At 45.0% G+C, this 17,507-nt stretch overlaps 2 protein-coding genes across 2 annotated transcripts in view; both read left to right on the forward strand.

The window, feature by feature from the left end:
- RFWD3 (ring finger and WD repeat domain 3) overlaps positions 1-10,754 on the forward strand; it is a 20,792-nt gene extending 10,038 nt beyond the window's left edge. The window contains exons 7-12 of the mRNA XM_005422740.2: positions 3,248-3,476; positions 4,670-4,820; positions 7,017-7,193; positions 7,807-8,021; positions 8,289-8,506; positions 9,139-10,754. Of these exons, the coding sequence (XP_005422797.1) occupies positions 3,248-3,476; positions 4,670-4,820; positions 7,017-7,193; positions 7,807-8,021; positions 8,289-8,506; positions 9,139-9,282 (1,134 nt within the window). The 3' untranslated portion in view covers positions 9,283-10,754. The remainder of the gene's footprint in view (positions 1-3,247; positions 3,477-4,669; positions 4,821-7,016; positions 7,194-7,806; positions 8,022-8,288; positions 8,507-9,138) is intronic.
- A 6,620-nt stretch (positions 10,755-17,374) lies between these two features.
- The window catches only part of GLG1 (golgi glycoprotein 1), an 82,709-nt gene continuing 82,576 nt past the window's right edge, over positions 17,375-17,507 (forward strand). Inside the window, exon 1 of the mRNA XM_005422817.2 lies at positions 17,375-17,474. Coding sequence (XP_005422874.1) covers positions 17,375-17,474 — 100 coding nt within the window. The remainder of the gene's footprint in view (positions 17,475-17,507) is intronic.

A 17,507-nucleotide genomic window follows, 5' to 3' on the forward strand; every position in this document is an offset into this window, starting at 1 on the left:
TTTTGAGCAGATGCCTAATGAGCTCCTTGTTTTATGAGAAGTCATAGAGTAAAGTAACTCCTTGCACAGAAGTATTTAGATTGGGAGGTTTCTAGCTGAGCCCTGCTTGGGTGATTGCAGTGTAGGGTTGGGCTGTTCAGGGGTTTTTGTTGCTAATGCACTTGAGCTGTGCCAAGCAGCAGTCATGGCACTAGCTATGACCTTTTTTTAGGTTTGTATGCATTTTTCTGTGCTCTTACCCATTAAGAGTCTTGTTCATTGTACTTTGTTATTGAAGTATGTAATGTTATTGAGACTAGGAAATTGATGGTTTTTAAGTCTTTAGCTATATGAAAATACGTGAGGAAGTGAACTTGAAGATGAGGGGAGCTCTGGAAGAAAGCCCTCAGGAGTGGGGGCTGTGCTGAATTGTGTCCTGCCCACCACACAGAGGTTCAGGCTTGTGTTTTGGAACCAATGCTGCTGACACCTTACTTTTACCTAATGTTTTTCCTCTGGGAGCAGAAAGAACTTGGGAATTAAATGTGACCTACTGCAGTACTCCTGAATCTGACAGCATTTTCAGTAAAAGTAGCTAATGATAAGTAAACCATCTCTGCCTTCTAGTATTAATATCACTGATCAGCTGGGGTAGGAGATCTGATTTTTGCACATGGGAAGCAGTAGCTCTCTTTGGGTATGGAGCAGGAAAAGGAGGACTGGCAGGGAAATTACAGGAGACTGCATGCTGCTGTGGAGAAGAAAGCAAATGTAATTGTGACCCTTGCAGAGATCAATTTACGTTTCTTGATATAATGGAAAATGTTTTTTTAAATTTTCGGAGCATTAAAAAAAATTGAATGGCAAAATAGCAATAAAAATTTGTGCATTCAATACCTCTAGAAAAAAAATAGGCTAATTGTTTTATTGAATAAAAATTGTTCATCTTTGTGATCTCTGTGTTCACCTCCAGTTGATGTCTGGGGAAGTGGAAGCTGGTATTTCATTGCTGTTGTTTATAGTGAAGCCAGTTAGAAATGCTCCACGTCCTTTAGACTGAATTTGAACCCAAACCCCAAGGTGGGAGGTGGAATGTCTGCAGTGCTGCACCACAGCTTGAGATTGTCCTGTCCTGTGTTTCTCTGTTAAAGGCAGGGCTGGGGCTGACAGCGCCAGGTGGCAGCTGTGGCTTCTCTAAGAGCTCTGTGGGAAACAGCCAGAGAGTGACAGTCATTGATACTTGCCTTTGTCTTGAAAGCTTCATATCAGCTATTGGGACTGTAACCTAATAACTCAAAACTGTTCTGAATTTATTGTAGCTGCTGGTTTTCCTTTCCTACTCATTGTGCTCTTCTCCTTCTCCTGTATGCTCCTCAAGAAGACTTTTGCTCTATAGCCCATTCTTTCCCCCTGGTGTGACTGTGTTCATTCATCACTGCAAAGGCGAGCTGAAATCTAGAGGCAGTCATAGCATGTGCAGAGAGAGGAGTCTGCTCTCAAGGCCATTAGTTGACACCAGGCATCAGGAAAACTCTGCAAAGCATCTTAAAGGAAAGTATAGGCTTTTACATAATGAACAGAATGTTCTTTTGAGCACAATTAGTGGAATTTGTCTGCAGCAGAGCATTTTTAATCGCCTTGCTAATGTGCCTCCAGTAAGACTTCCTGGTTCTGCTGGGTTTGTCCAGTGTGTTTAAATATAAACATTGTATTAATAATCCTTGTGATTTTAATTGGCTGGTTTCCTTTTTAATAACTTGTGTGAAAGTTGAATGTTGAGTGCAGGTGACAAGGAGAGTTTTGTAAGGTCCCCAGAGCAACAGATCATTTTAATCTCTTCTGATCCCCAGTGGCTGTGGTCTCCACCCCTCACCTTTTAGAAATACTAAATTTATTAAATTTTTTATTAAAAATTGCTTTCTTCTAAGTTACCTGTGTTTTGACTGACTGCTTACTCTAAGCTTGAAGCTACAGCTTTCATCATAAGTATCCTGACAACCCTCACACCCCTTCTTCTTGCCCAGGTTGTCTTGTCTTTTCTTGCTCTAATAATCTGGAGTCTCCAGCTTCCTTTTCTTTTTTTTTTTTTCCTTACATTTTTATATTCCCTTGGGACATTTGCAATGTGCTTGATGCCAAAGAGATCAGACCTCTGTAAAGTATCAGAACTGCTCTCCTCTTGAGCAGCTTCCAAAAGCTATAGGTCTTGATAACTATTAATGTAGAGCTTGAACTTTGATCTTGCCTTTTTGAAAATTGCTGCCTTTGCTTCAATGCAGGTTAAGTGGTGGTGGCTGGTTCACTATTGAGGCTGACTTGCAATTACTGATATATTCATAATATCATTCTTGTGACCCTTAATTGTTTAAAGATTACATAGTGTTTGAAGCAGAACCTGCGTTGCTCAGACAACAGAAAGCAAGTAGCAATTTTCCTCCAGTTTGCCATCCCTCTTAAATATCCGTGAGATTCTGTATTGTCTGGATTTGACCTTGGATTACATGATGGTCAAAATACTTTTTGGGAAGGGACACTTCTAGTTAACTCACAATATGCTGATGCCACTACCTTGATTCCCACCTCACCCCCGATGATCTCAGCAGAAAAAGGAATTCAAGGAATACCTTGTTCTTCACAGAAGCTGTTCTTGGCCATGCCTTTGCTGGATATTCTTGAGCATTCATCAGTTGAGGTGGAGGAAAAGAGGGGAGGAGGTGGTAGAAGAGCTGGAGCTCTTGAGAGTTGTGTTCTTCCTGGAATTTGCTGCACAGGGTTTACAAGAACAGGGTCATTGTCATTAAATAGACTGACTTGTTTCCTGCAACGCCCTTTGTGTTGAATCTTGGGCTTTTATTTTTTTATGGGGTATTCTGGAAATTCTGGAAAATGGTTTTAATTGACTTTCTCTTGTGGTTTAGGGGCTCATAATACTTGGCAGTTCATTCCCTTCTAAACAGCATTGATCTGGTAATAGTTGTTACTGGCTTTTATGTGTTGCCCAAGAGTCTTCTCTTTCACAGGGTGTAATATATACAATAACAGACTTTGAATACATTTTGCCAGTATTTACACAGCATTTGAATACATCTGTTGTTCACTGTCGTAGGCTATGAACTTAGAAATATAGTACTTCAGGAATAGCATGGAAATGGGACTATATTTCCCTTTTTTATCTGAGAACAAGTACAGTTGGAGCACCTGAAGTAGAGAGCACAGAAGGTGACACTGCTGGTGATGCATTAAAGCTCTTTGGGTTCTTTCTTTGCAGGAGCTGAAGGCTCTGGTGGCCCAGTACAACATGAACACTTCTCAGCAGCCCGGCAGCTCCCGCCCCTGCCTCGCAGGCAGCCTCCCCTCCAGCCAAAGCCAGCGCAAATACCACTTGGAAAAGGTGTTCTTGGTGTCTCAGGCTGGCAACTGCAGAGTGATGGCATACTGTGACTCACTGGGCTGTCTCGTGGTATCACAGCCTTCTCCACAGTCTACTTTTATTCCTGGTAATTAAGCAAGTCAACATTTGGAGGTTCAGAAGTACAAGTTACTGTCATTTCTGCTTTGTCCCTGCTCCCTGCTTTTCTGCTTGGCCTTTGCATGTGCCTTGTAGACTGAGAATACCTGTAAGACTCCCCATACTTCATCTGGCCCCTGCACTGGTAGCCTCTACCTGGCAAAGGAGCTTGTTTCCCTGGCACTTCTATGGCAGAGTCCTAGCAGAGGGTCTGCAGCTCTCCTGCTGGAATGCCACATCCACAGGAAGGTAAAAGATGTGTCCTGTAATCCTTGCAAAGGTGGACCTTCTGAAAGAAGGGGCCAGGCAGTGGGGCTACAGAGATTCTTCCAGTGGTTAAGTGAGAAACACTGCTTCCCAATCTATAGGTGGATTGATGCACATACAGCTGATTAGTCAGCATTCTTAAAAAACAAACAAACAAACAAAAACCTCAACCAAAAGCAAACTCCTTTTAATATGAATGCCTGAATGCTGTTCCCTAATGAGGAAATAGGAAGCCAAGAAGTCACGGGCAGCCCTGATTTTGTCTCACTGTTATGTCCAGGGGCCAGTGACCTGACATCTGGACCAGTGCCAGTGGCTGTTTCAGTGCAATGCATGTGGCATTAGGAGTCTGAGAGCGCTTATTTGCCAAATACTTTCTGACTGATGAGAGTTACTCTATTTGGTTAATGGGTTTGAGGTTAATGTGCCTTATCTAGGCATAACAAAGTGCTTTTCTGCATTTACCTGGTCTCATTTTTCTGGCATTTGTAGCCAGGACCGAATCTCTGAATGGAGGCTTTGTGGTGACTCTTGTAGCACACAGGTTAAGTTCACCTGTACCCATTCTTTGCTGTGATTCTTGTTCTCTTAAATAACCATGTAATCCTGCTCTTTGTGGTTTTATCTGTGCAAGAGTGTCTTTGAAGAAGCTGGCTAAAGAGCAGCAGGGCTTGTAACAAGAATTGTAGCACTGGTACTGAGTTTGCTGTTGCTGACTGGGATCCCTAAGGATTTAGCTTTGTTGCCATTTGAATTAAAGAATGATTTGTGGCAGTTCTTACCCAGAAGAGCAAATAACTTAAGTGTTCATCCCACCACAGGCTTCAATACAGACTTTGTAGTTCTGGCATAGAATAGCCAATTCTATGCATATGCTGCTTCTCAATAATCTGCTTTACCCTTCTTCTGTGGCAGGTTGTGGTGTTAAGATGATGAGCTTGTCCAACCTGAAGAGCAGCCAGTACATCCCCATCCACAGCAAACAGATCCGGGGCCTGGCTTTTGGCACTCGAGCCGATGGTTTGCTGCTCTCTGCTGCCCTGGACAACACTCTCAAACTCACCAGGTGAGCCCTGCCTGTCCCTGCAGAGTTTGGCTGTGTGCAAGAGGTTGGGTTGGATTTTGTTCTGTCTTGCAGCACTTGCTATTCTGCTTTCTGAAAGACACTGCAAAGATGAGATCAGGTCTGCATATTCTTCCTGCATGTGGGAACTAACAGGGGAGGACTTACTGATGCTTTTGCATCTTTAAGGTGGAGGTGTCATGGAGCTACCTCTCTCTGATTATTTTCCCATGGAAAACAAGTAATTCAGCACAGATCAGCCAGCTGTATGGAGAATAAATAAGATATATAGACATGACGTTTACTGTCCATTTGGTTTTCTGTTTCTGCAGGGAAATGTGAAGCCTGAGAGCTTGTACAGCATAAAGCAGAAATAAGGGGTGGTTAGGCTGGGCTTCTCCTTCCCTGCACTGATGTCGACTTTACTGATTTTAAACTTCTTGCAGATCATGGAATTCATCTGGGATATGAAATGCATAAACAGCATTGTTGAGCATGTGTTAGAGGCTCTCTAGAGCTAGCAGAGACATAAAGCAGCAGGTTGGAGACTAATTATGCAGAGACTGAGGGGAAAATGTGTCCAGTCCTGTTAGAATTTACAGCTTATGAGTGTGTTTTTTTGCTTCTCTGCTGCTCTTCAGTCTTAATCTTACAGTGCTTCAAAACTTTATTGGCTGATTGATTCTTATTGAGTTATATTAGCATCTCTGTGCAATCTGTCTGTCAGTATTGGGTTAGGCAGGATGTGTCTGGTTTTTGACTAATTAGTCTCAATTCTTTCCCACAAGTGAAGCAATGAACAGAACTTAATCCTGCAACAGAAATGTACAGAATGTTTCTTTCCTGTAACCATGTTGAAACGTTTGCTAGACTAGTTAAAAGTAAACAAGACTAGTTAAAAGTAAACAGAACTGACTCTGATGCTCAAGTGAAAGTGTCTGTCAGATTTCTAACTGATTGGGATGATAATTCTTTTCATGGTTTAATCTGAAGAGTTAGCAGACACTGCAACAAGGAGCCAGACACTTCCATATCTGCCTCTCACTGCTTGGTTGGCCACATCAGAGCTTGTGATCCTCTTGCTTTTGTGCTTGATCCCAGAATATCTTGGAGTTAGGTGTTGACTTCAGCAGCATCTTCATAACTTTTCAGTCTCCCTCTGAAAGAATAGTCCTTTGGCAATCTTTCTTCTCTAGTTACTAATTCGTAGTCATCCTCCCCAAAAGAATTATCCAAGATGCTTTTATGTCTCCTGCTCTGGCTTGCAGTTGTTTAAAATAGCACTGTTGAGTTTATTTGGTTTTGTTTGGTTTTTTTTCATCCTGTTGTTTTGACCCAGTCACTGCTCTGGTATCAAACTCCCTGTTTCCCCAGCTAGATCTTTGTAGTTGTTCTCCTTACACTTACCTGGGAGCAATTACTTGTTTCTCTGGAGTCCTGAGCATGATCACCTTCCCCAGGGAGAAGCACATGTGTTACAAAGGACATCCGGAGTTACTTTGATATGTGCAGTCTTCTGTGCTGTTCTCAGGGTGCAAATGCATGTTGACAATGCTGCACTTTGCAAATACATCCTGATCTGATACTTCATCTGCTATTCTGGGTTGTGCCCCTCTGTGGACTTCCTTCTTCTTTAGAAACTTGATTTGTAGAAGGAATAATTAATACTGTAAATGTACATTCAACTGTCCTTAGCCACTCACTGTCTCACTCTTGCTTAAACTGGATTCTTTTGAGGCATAAATACTGTTCCTCTTGTGTAAAAAGAGAGGAAATAATTAATGGGAGATGTAATCTGAAGAGATGAGCCCTGTGATCTCAGGAATATGTGGTATTACGGGGCTACACCAGCATTGCTTCTCCTAATTGTTTCCAGAAAAGTAACTTAGCTTTCTCTTGCCAGTAAGGCAGCTGAGACCCTGCTGTGAGATTTCCTCTCCCAGTCTCCAAAGATCAAACTGGAAAAAGAAGCATTGGCCTGGAAGAATTATAAATCACTTGACAATATCCAAGGGATTATTCTGTTTGGGTTTTTAGATTCATGTCTGGAGTAAAGGAGGAGTCAATTGAGAACTCAGTCTAAAGAGAGATGCTTTTGTCTGAAGACTTTAAAAAGCTAGATTAGCTTATTTTAATTATGCAGTTTTCTCATCAGTAGACACTTATGCAACTGGCCATCACTTTGCTTTTCTTCTACAGCTTGGCAACAAACACTGTGGTGCAGACATACAATGCTGGCCGTCCTGTCTGGAGCTGCTGCTGGTGTCTTGATGATACAAATTATGTCTATGCTGGATTGGTCAATGGTTCTATCATGATTTATGATCTGAGAGACACAAACTCTCATGTCCAAGAACTGGTCCCTCAGAAGTCGAGGTATGGCAGAAGGATTTATCATTCTTCTCAACTAATAAACATCAAGTTAAACACAACTTTTTCCATAAATCACACAATTACAATAGTTTAAATTGTATTATGTGAATCTCTTGTTCAAAAATTCACATTTAGCACAAATGTGAGAAGTCTCTCATAAGGTTGTATGGTGTTTATATATGACTTATGCAGGTGCCAAGCACTTGTGCTCATTGTAAGGCACACAAGGGTCAGAAATAGACCCACTGGTGCAGTATAAACAGAAGAGCTGAATTTGTTTTGGAGCCGGGTTTAGTATTTAATTATGAAAGGACAAATTGCAAAGAGATGTGAAATTTTGATGCTTCTGTTTCTTATACTCTGGGAATCAAACACTGATTTGCACTCATCTGATCTATGCTGTCTGCTGCTTCTGTAAAACATAATGCTCAGTAATTAAGCTGGATTTAATTTATATTGACACATCCACTGGCACTCCTTGCTTGAAGGACCATCTCACAGCCTGCATAGGCCCTTTCTTTGCCATGCATTTGGAGAACTGGAGCTCTGCAGCAGCGAGCAGGGCACCAGTAGAGCTGCAGCTGACAGCTCTGACTCTTGCCAATGACCCTTCCAGGTGCCCCATGGTGTCGCTGTCCTACCTGCCCCGGATGGCCTCAGCCTCGCTGCCTTATGGTGGGCTATTGGCTGGGACCTTGGAAGGAGCCTGCTTTTGGGAGCAGAAAGCTGGGAACTCCTACTGGCCTCACCACCTGACCCTGGAACCTGGGGGCTGCATCGATCTCCAGACAGAGATCAACACACGGCACTGCCTGGCCACCTACAGGCCTGGTAAGTACTGGGATGTCTCCAGGCTCTGACCACTGCTCCTCACTGCTTCTCACTGCTCTGGGCTGAGCTCAGCAACAGCCTTGGTGCTGTGGGCACAGCAGAAACACAGCACCTGCTCTTACTAGAGCCATGAGCATCTGCGCATTGAGAAAAACTGGGGATGAGCAAAAGGGGGCAGGTGCAGGCTGGTGCTGCTTGTATTCCTACAGATAAAGCCTATCCGTGAGTACATTTTTCAAAAGTTACCTTTTTATTTCTACTGCACAGGTAAAAATAACCCATGTATGCGTTGTGTGATGATGGAACTGACTTGCAGCCCGCTGACAGAGGGCTCAGAAGATGTGGTGTGTTCTTCTAACCCGGTTCAGACTTTCAGTGCTGGTCCCACTTGCAAGTTGCTGACCAAAAATGCCATTTTTCAGAGCCCAGAGGATGATGGGAGTGTCTTTGTGTGTGCTGGTGATGAGGCATCCAATTCTGCTCTGGTACGTCTTGCTCCTTTCAGTGTGGTGTAGGGGTTTATTGGAGTTCTTAGGAGAGAAGCCTTATCAGTCACAGCATCAGTGTGATTTGGTGGGAATTGTCATGCACATTACCCTGCGCTGGTTGGTCTGTTGTAGTGCTGTGGCAGATGTAACTTCCTGATGGGGTGGGACTCCCAGTCTTAGGCAAGGCTTGTGTTCCCCATCCATCAAAGGCCATGTAGGCAGTGAGCCCCTGTTGTCCCCCAGGGGAATGGGGTTGGGCACAGTGGCACAACAGGGCCCTGTGAGTGGTGTAGCAGACTCAGTGGGATAGTTAGTGTGGTAAGTGCTGTGGGGAAAGGATGCAAGCTTTTTAGGGATGATGGGGAAGAGGACACGGGTTGCCTTTTGTATGAAAAAGTAGCCCAAATGCAGAAGATGGACAGCAGGCTGTGTGAGAGCTCATGAGTGGGGTCAGAGAGGGTGGTCAGGGTGGCATTGTGCTGCAAGTCTGTTAAAGACCAAGTGAGGTGTGGAAGTAGAGAAAGGATCCTATGCGTAAATTGAGGGAATCTTTTCTGGAGAGAGGAAGGTCTGTTCTGGGTAGGAGGGGAGAGTCCTGCAGTCCTTGACCTTGTCTGTCCCTCCCACAGCTCTGGGATGCTGGAAGTGGTTCCTTGCTGCAGAAGCTGCCAGCTGACCTGCCTGTGCTGGATATCTGCCCCTTGGAATTGAACCAAAGCCACCTCTTGGCTACTCTGACAGAGAAGATGGTGAATATCTATAAATGGCAGTGAGCTGTCCTTACACTTGCCACAGACTTTTCAAATATGCTGCTGATAACCCTACACGAGTGTTCAGTCCTGCACTTGCTGCTTACAGGAGACAGGATCCATTACAGCACCTTTCTGGCAGTGGGGAGGAACTGGGATGTGCTAGTGCCCAGAGCAATTCCTTTCTTCTTCTGTATTCCTCTTTAGGCCTGCCCTTATTTTTTCTTTTGTCAATTTTTTTAGTCAAACTCCACAAGCTGCCTCAGCACAGCAATAGTTCCTGGAGTGTCTCCAGTGTGCTATTGCACTTTTTTGCCCGCTGTGGATGCAGCACAGGGACTTTCAAATCTCTGCTACAAATGAATAAAATAAGAGGAGCTTGAAGACCTGAGACTCTCACTGCACTTTCTTGTGGAAGCTTGCCGTGATTGCTGGGTGGTGAAAAGGCATCTTGTAGCATTGCTGATACACAGTGTGAAAGCAAGTTCACTGCCATGGGGAGCACACTCCCAGTGTTCTGTTGAAGGTCAGTTGGCAGTTATTCCCTAGCAAGGATGGATCCTGGTTTGAGGCCATGGAGAGAACAGGCTTAAAAAATCTACAGAGAACCTTTTTCCTTTGTGGTTTTTTTTTTCCATGAGCATATAATTTGCACTGTAATTCCTTAATTCTCTGCCTTCTTTCCCTTCTCTCTTTCCTGCTTTACCTGCAAGCAAACTTGGACAGTTTGGTTGTGGAAAATTAAAATAGTACTGGAGAAGTACAGGTAAAGAAGAGGGAGATGATTCTTGTACTGTTGGCTGCTGCAGTCCTCAGTGTTCTTTCTTAAAGCCAGGAATGTAGTGAAACAGCCAGTACATTGGAAAAGAATGCTGGCTGCTTCTGTTGTTTGAGAGTAGGAGAGCTGGATTTTTTCTGTTTTGAGGAACCAGTGGAAGCTCAGGGATTTCATCAGCTTGTTTTTACTGACCTTTTGTCTTCCTTAAATGACAGTTTACAGCTCCACAACTGGTCACAGAGAGTTTCCAGTTGTGTTTGTGTGAATGTGCTGCAGCTACTGGTTTGTTTAAAGGCGAGCCTGTGGGGTGGGATCACAGCTGGGGATGTGTGGGCAGGTGCTCTCCTAGCACCTTACTGTAAATACTCATCTCCAGGTCAGACCATGGAGGGGGACTTCAGTTCCACTTTATATGTAACACAGTCAAACTTACAAGGATGTTGGAAGCTGCAGGACAAGTTCCCTGTGCTGGAAGGTTGTCCCTTGGCACACCTCTGTCTCTGGATGTGGTGCGCAGCAGCTGTCCCATTCAGATTGAGTGTGCCACCACTTCAGCTGCCAGGATAATTTTATTTGCTGAAGGCTTGGGCTTGCATGATGTGATCCTGTTTGTCTTAAAAGGGACTGAGAAGATCTCAACTTAACTTTATATTTTTCTGTATAGTATTTTGTTCCTATATTTTTATACTGTAAAAATAAAGTGTTTATTATTATCAAATATAACTGGTGCTGCTGTACTTTGAAAATAGGTCTCTGACATTCACTGAATGTCTTATGAATATTACCAAGGGTTTCCTTATGCAGGTGAGATTTCTCTTGCTTTGTATTATTTCCAGGTCAGACTGAGCTTCAGGCTGAAATAATGAAGGTATTTAGTGAATGAGTCCTCACTGAACCATCCTGATCCAGCCAGGTGAGGGGAAAGAAAAGGGTTGAGCAAGGTCAGGCTACAAACAGGGAACGTCTTTTAAATGAAAATGACTCACAGATATGAGAATTTTTGGCATTTTAACAATGATCAGGAACTAAGGGTTGGTAGAATGATATTGTGAGAAGGTCTCTGGTAACAGCTAAACCAGAAGGAGCAGGATGCTCTCTGCCATATTAGTACAATGAGCTTCTTGTTCTCAGCTATTCTCAGGCATCATTTATGTTCTGTCAACTCCAACCCCATCTTGCCACAAGAAATCTGGAAAGTTTTAAACACATACAGGAAAAAGAATTAAAATGTTTTGATTTTCTAGGTAGTCCTATGATTTTTGATTTTCTAACACTTGTTTTCTACTTTATATCACCATACAGGACTAAGAGATACAAACTTAAATGCTGTTAATATAATGGAAGATGACACTTTCACATTCTTGGTTTTCAAACTTAGAGTGTCAGAAAATGTTCAAAGTGAGGAAACCTTGTAAAACTGTCCTACTCCCAAGTTTGCAGCAGGCTACAGGAAAGCACACCTAACGTGTGCAGAAAGCCATCAGCACTGAGTGCTGATAAAAGGTCAAATATGTTAATTAAATATTTGCTCATCTCTGTCTGGAGTCAAAGGGGCAGATTTGGGATGGAAGGATGAAAGAAATCAGTGTCTCTGCATTGTGCAAGGCAGCTGTCATGAGAGGCTGAGCTGCTTTGCTGGTGTTTCAGGCACGAAGCCACTATGTGGCTATTTCTGCCTCTGTCTCTGGGAAGATTTTGTTATCGTGGTGCAGGGTGGCCCCTTGGCAATTCCTGTAGTAAATCTCGTGTGAGGTGATAGGTAAAACCAGGCAGTGCTGTGGCTCCTGCAGACAGGGCTTTGCTCTTAGCTGTGCATGGTCATTTTGAAATATTTTTCTCCAGGCTATTGCAGAACAGTACCTTTTTTATTTTAGCTCCTGTGAAAGCAGGCCTGGGGGACAGTGCAGCACTGGCCAGAGCTGTCTGTGGGGGCTGCTTGGTTGGCAACAATCCAGCCCCTGCTGCTCCCTGTGGAGGTGTGTTGTGGGTGGCTGGTGGGGAAAATGAGGCTGGGGTTGGACAGCTATGCTTTTGGAGCTGGGCTCCGCATCTCCCTCTAACAGGGATGATCTGGTGTTGGACTGTGGTGATCCATAGGGTGAGGAAGCAGCCAGCTCCAAGCCTCCACATCAAGGAACTTTGCTGCTGTAGCATCTACCTTGGTTCTTTAGCTTTTGAAAAGACTCTGGTAAGATTTTGACAAATAATCAAAAATGTTGCAGATGAGAAAAGGTCATCTGCAAAGTGTGAGCCTAGAAATGAGCACAGCTTGCTCTGTGTGTGGTGTGTGTGTATGTGTGTGTGTGCGCACACCAGGGAGGACAGGCCCGTGCTGTGCCCTGCTCTGGCTGTACCCTCTGCTTCCTGGAGGGTGAAAAAGCAGCTACTTTGTGTCCCAAATCAAATTGGAAAAATCCCTGGCAATGTAGCAAGTGAAACAAGCAGCTTAAGCTGAACCTTGTTACACTGAAGTAGCCAGAGCGTCCCTGTGGGATTTCCTTTAGTTCTCCTTTTCCATTTGTGAGGAGACGTGACAAGATTTTCTGGTTTTGTAGATTTGCAGATTTTCTACTAAGGCAGTAAATTCCTTAAAAGACTCACCTTTCTGCTGGTTTGTGAAAGGGAGAATATGGGGAAAAAACAGCTCATGGGGAAAAAAGAGTTCAGCTGCCTTGCAGAGTCACCTGGAAAATTGAGCAGAGGGGGTCACAATACCTCAGCAGCAGGACTGCCCTCAGCCAAGCTGCTCTTGGCCCCTGTGAGCACTCAGGCATGCTGACGTCAACAGCCTCCCTCACTTATGATAACGATATTTATCATTGCTTATTTGCTTTTATGATAGTTAAAGATATTTAGACATACTGCTGAGGAGGCAGAAATGCCTCCTGCTCATGTTACTTTGCTGAAAGAGGTGTGCTGTGCTCGGATGGCAGCTGGAGCTGTGGGTGCCCTGGTGTTACAGAGCACTGGGTTCTGTGGCCTCTGGGAAAATGTCCTGGGGTTCATCAGGCACAGCATCACCTGCCAGTCGAGGGATGGGTTTATTCTGTTTTGCTCTGCTGCAGCCTCAGCCTGAGTCCTGTGTGCAGCTTTGCCCACTGCAATATAAAAAAGGCTATTAAGTTGTTAGAGAGTGTCCAAAGGAAGATAAGGAAGATGGTGAAGGACCTTGAGGGGAAGGCATATGAGGAGTGGCTGAGGTCACTTGGTCTGTTCAGCCTGGAGGAGGCTGGGGGGAAACCTCATTGCAGTTGCAGCTTCCTCATCAGGGGAACAGAAGGGGCACTGATCTCTACTCTGTGGTGACCAGTGACAGGACCCATGCGAAGGGCCTGAAGTTGTTTCAAGGGGAGGTTTATGTTGGATGTCAGAAAAAGATTCTTCACCCAGAGGGCACTGAAACAGGCTGCCCAAGAAAGTGGTCACATCACCAACAGTGACAGAGTTCAAGAAGCATTTGGCAATGGTCTCAGGCACATAGTGTGTCTCTAGGGGATGGTCCTGTGCAGGCCTAAGGCTTGGACTTGATGATTTTTGTGGGTCGCTTCCAACTCAGCATATTCTGTGATTCTGTGAAAATAGTGCCTTTAAGTGCAAAAGTAAAAGGAATTTGGGGACCTATGTCCTAGAAAGCTGATCTAATCCTTGGGACAAACTTTACAGGTAACATGCTCTCTCCAGCATGTGCTGGTCAAGAAAGAAGAAATGTCTCAAACTAATTTCAGTAATTATCCCACCCTCTGAAGCGTAAGTAATTTGAGGGTCCAGGGGATTTGGTCTTGCATCAAGTCCAATTTGGTGCTTCCACTAGCAGCAGAGGCCACAGAACAGGGAGCGAGCCCCTTGTGCTTCCGATGGCGTCAAGCTGGCAGCAGCACTGAGTGCAGTGCTTGGGAAAGCATAAGTGGAATTCGGAAAGAATTGTGGCAGGTTGGAGGATGGGCTGGAAAATTGCCCATATCTTTTTTCCTAATGGTAGGTGCTAACTGCAAGACAGATCTGAATCAGTATGGGGGGCAACAGTCTCTACAGTTATGGGCTGGGGCTTCTGAGGGTTTGTGAGGCAAATATGTGTCAATAGCATCACTCTTTGGGGAAAAAGAAAGGTCATGTCAGGCTGAAACTTTGTGCCTGAGAGGCACAAAGCTCCCCTTGCGCTCAATACTCACAGGATTGTAGCTGAAATATTGTCTCCTCTTTGTCCACAGCTTCCTTGGAAGTTGAGTATTTCTGTTGTCTTCTGCTTATTTCCAAATGTGGATGAGCAGCAGGACTCTGACCTACAAGAAAACCTGAAACAGTGGAGCTGAACCTGTGTGTGTCATGCAAATAAACCATGAAATACCAGGCTGGAATTGTTGCCTTAGGCAGCAAGAAATAGCATTGAATGTCAGTTCAACTCGGCTCGCTGCAGCAGCATGTCTTGGTGGAGAGGATTGTCCACTGGGAAAGGCAGTGCTGAAGTTTTGGGGGATGCAGAGCTTTGGAGGGAGGCAGCTGAGCTGGGCTGCATGCAAGGGAGTGGGCCTCAGGGCACTGCGTGGAGGCTGAGCTGGGATTCAGAACTGCCACATGGGAGCAAGCAGTCTGTATCCAATTAAAAATTGGAGCAGCTCCTTTGCATGGACTGAGGAAGAACTTTTGTTCTCCCTGAAGTGGTGAGCTGGAGAGCAAGGACCCTGATGGGAAGGAGCGAGAGATGTCCCAGCAACTCAGCTCACCCCAGCCTCGCTTGGCAAAGCTGTGGCCATATAAATGGGGTTTATTATCTAAGGCAATGAGACTGAAAAGTGCTGCCCACTACAAAAGCAGAGGACTGCAAGCTCATAATGGAACACCCAGAAGGTGAAAACCTTACTGCTAAAATGCTTAAAATGAACCAATAAGGGAATTCCTGCCAAAGGAGAGGGGCTGTAGTTGTAAGGAGCCACTGGGGTTAACACACAGGCAGAGATATTGCTGTGCCCAAATAAAAACTTCCTCCTTGTTTAACTCACCGTGTGGACATGGTAAGCATAGGGCTATTTTATGAAATACCTGTTTAAAAGTGAGCAACACAGGATTAGTAAAATCTAAGTAAAATCTTAGTAAAATCTAAGGTTGCGAGAAGGTGTTCCTTGAGGAAAAAACTAATCTCTGGAGATGTCCCAAAGGTGGAAAGAAGTGAGCTGTAACCCAGCTCCACGGCTCTGTTCTGTCTTCATCCTGTGATGGATGAAGGAGCAGAGCCAGCTCTTGCACTGGGCTAACTCTTCAAATAATTCTCACTAAACCAAATAGGCTGCCAAGCACGGGCTGGATTTTGCAGCTTTTGTTTTCAAGTGTTCCCAGCTGCACAGCCCCTGGGTGCCAGCACAAAGCCACTTTCCCAAGCGCTGTGTCCTAGTATGACATTCAAACAACAGGAGCCCGGACACTCTGCTCCTCCCTCTCGTGCCCTTGCCTTCACCTGGATGACACGGCTGCAGGTTGGTGGCCACAATGGGCTCGAGGTGCTCTGGTAGCTCCTGGATTGGGTGAGACAGTCAGAAGCATTCCCAAGGGAAGGGTTTCTTCCAGGCAGGATGAGGCAGCCTGGGGCAGGAAGGGAGCAGCCCTGCAGCTCTGCTTCACCTCACCCAGCCAGGGCACACGCGTGGAGCATCCTGGCATGCAGGCAAAAGCTTCTGACTTTGGCCTGATGCCAGCTGGTGCTGGGAAAACTGCTCCTGGAGTCAGCAAGGAGGGGAATTGAGGTGAGATTCACCCTGCAGCCCATTTCCATCTGCTGTTGGAAGTAAATCTGAGATTTGGGGGCAAACCCATCCTAGGAGGGTGCTGTGAGCTGGCCCAGTGAGATGCTGGCAGGACATCTGAAGAGCTGTGGTTGCTGAGCTGGTGGTGGACTTGTGTCCCACTGCTGCCACTGCCCCAGCACTTGGACAGGTACTTTTTTACTGTGAAATGTTGGGTCTGGCTGGCTGCTCGGGCAGAGTGGGCTGCAGCATTCCCAAAACACTGCTCTGAGGGGGCTGTGTGGCTGCAAACACTGCTTTTAGATGATCCATCACCAAATTCAGCATCCAACCCCCACTTATTGCTCTAGGAGGAACTTGTGGATCCCACCTACAATGGGATCAGCCCTTGTAGACCATGTTTTGGAGACCTGATCACACCTACAGTCTGTTTCTCTCCATTCCCATGGACAAAGCCCAGAGCCACTATGGAGTGTGACATGCCAAATCCCAGCCCAGAGTGCCTGGCACTGACAGCGCAGGAGGTGCAGCCAACCCACCAACCTCGAAAATGAGCTATCTCATGGCAACCCCAAAATGTGTTTTTCTGCCCTTGGTCAGCTCTCTGCTCCCTGCAGCTACCCCAGGGCTGGCCCAAGCTCTTGGGTTTGTCCCATCCCCTCCAGCCAGCCCCGCATCCTGCCCCAGGAGAGGCCAGGCCCTGCATCCGTATATAGGCAGCAGATCAATGCCATTGATAATTTGGCACTCAGCATGGAGAAATGACAGCAGGAAAGTTGAATGCCAGCATTTTATTAAAGATTTCCAGTGTTTTAGCAGCCAGTCAATTTTTTGTCTTAATTCTTACGTAGTTTCCCTTTAGTCTTCCGTATTTTTTCTTCATTCTTTAGTATTTTTTCTTTGGCATCCTCTGGTTTGCTCTTCTGCATTTCATCTCGTATCTCCTGTATTCTTTCTTTGATGTTCTGTATTTTTTTGTTGATGTCCTGTACTTTTTCTTTGTTGTTGCGTACTTTTATTTCACTCTCTGCTTTTGCTTCATACCTCAGTATTTTTTCTGCATTCTTTGGTATTTTTAATTTGTTTTGCTGTATTTTTTCTTTGTTCTTATGTATTTTATCTTTGAGCTCCTGTATTTTTTCTTTGTTTGTCCATATTTTTGTTACATTCTCTTTTTGTACTTCATAGTTCCTTTTTTCCTCTTCGATCTCCCCTGGTCTTCCTTTCTTCATCCGTATTTTCATTTCATTCTTCCATATATTTTCCTTGATCTTCTCTATTTTTGATTTGTACTCCAGTATTTTTATTTCATTCTTCTCTATTTTTTCTTTGATCTCCTGCATTTCTTCTTCAGTGTTCTTAATTTTTGCTTTGATCGCCTGCATTTTCTGTTCGTTCCTCTGTAATTCCTCTTTGTATTTCTGTATTTGTTCATCCTTGTCCAGACTTGGTTCCTCGTTCAGCTCACTAACACTGTCATCCGCAAAGTTCAGTTTCCCCATTACGTCTCCTACCTCCTCAGTTCCTGGGCAGCCGAAGTGCGAGTGGGAAATGAGATTTCGGGCAAAACCTCACCTCAGCTATCGGACACCTGCTGAGGGAGATGCGGGACCGGCTGCTGCCTTCCCGGCAGGCTGAGCACGCCCAGGCTCGGTTCCTCGCCTCCCGGCACCGCCGCTGGTTCGGCAGTGTCGCCCTGCCTGGTTGTGGGGTTGCAGAGGCCGCTGAGGGGGTCC

This window comes from Geospiza fortis, unplaced genomic scaffold (genome assembly GCF_000277835.1).
Source record: "Geospiza fortis unplaced genomic scaffold, GeoFor_1.0 scaffold97, whole genome shotgun sequence".
In the NCBI taxonomy this organism is placed as follows: domain Eukaryota; kingdom Metazoa; phylum Chordata; class Aves; order Passeriformes; family Thraupidae; genus Geospiza; species Geospiza fortis.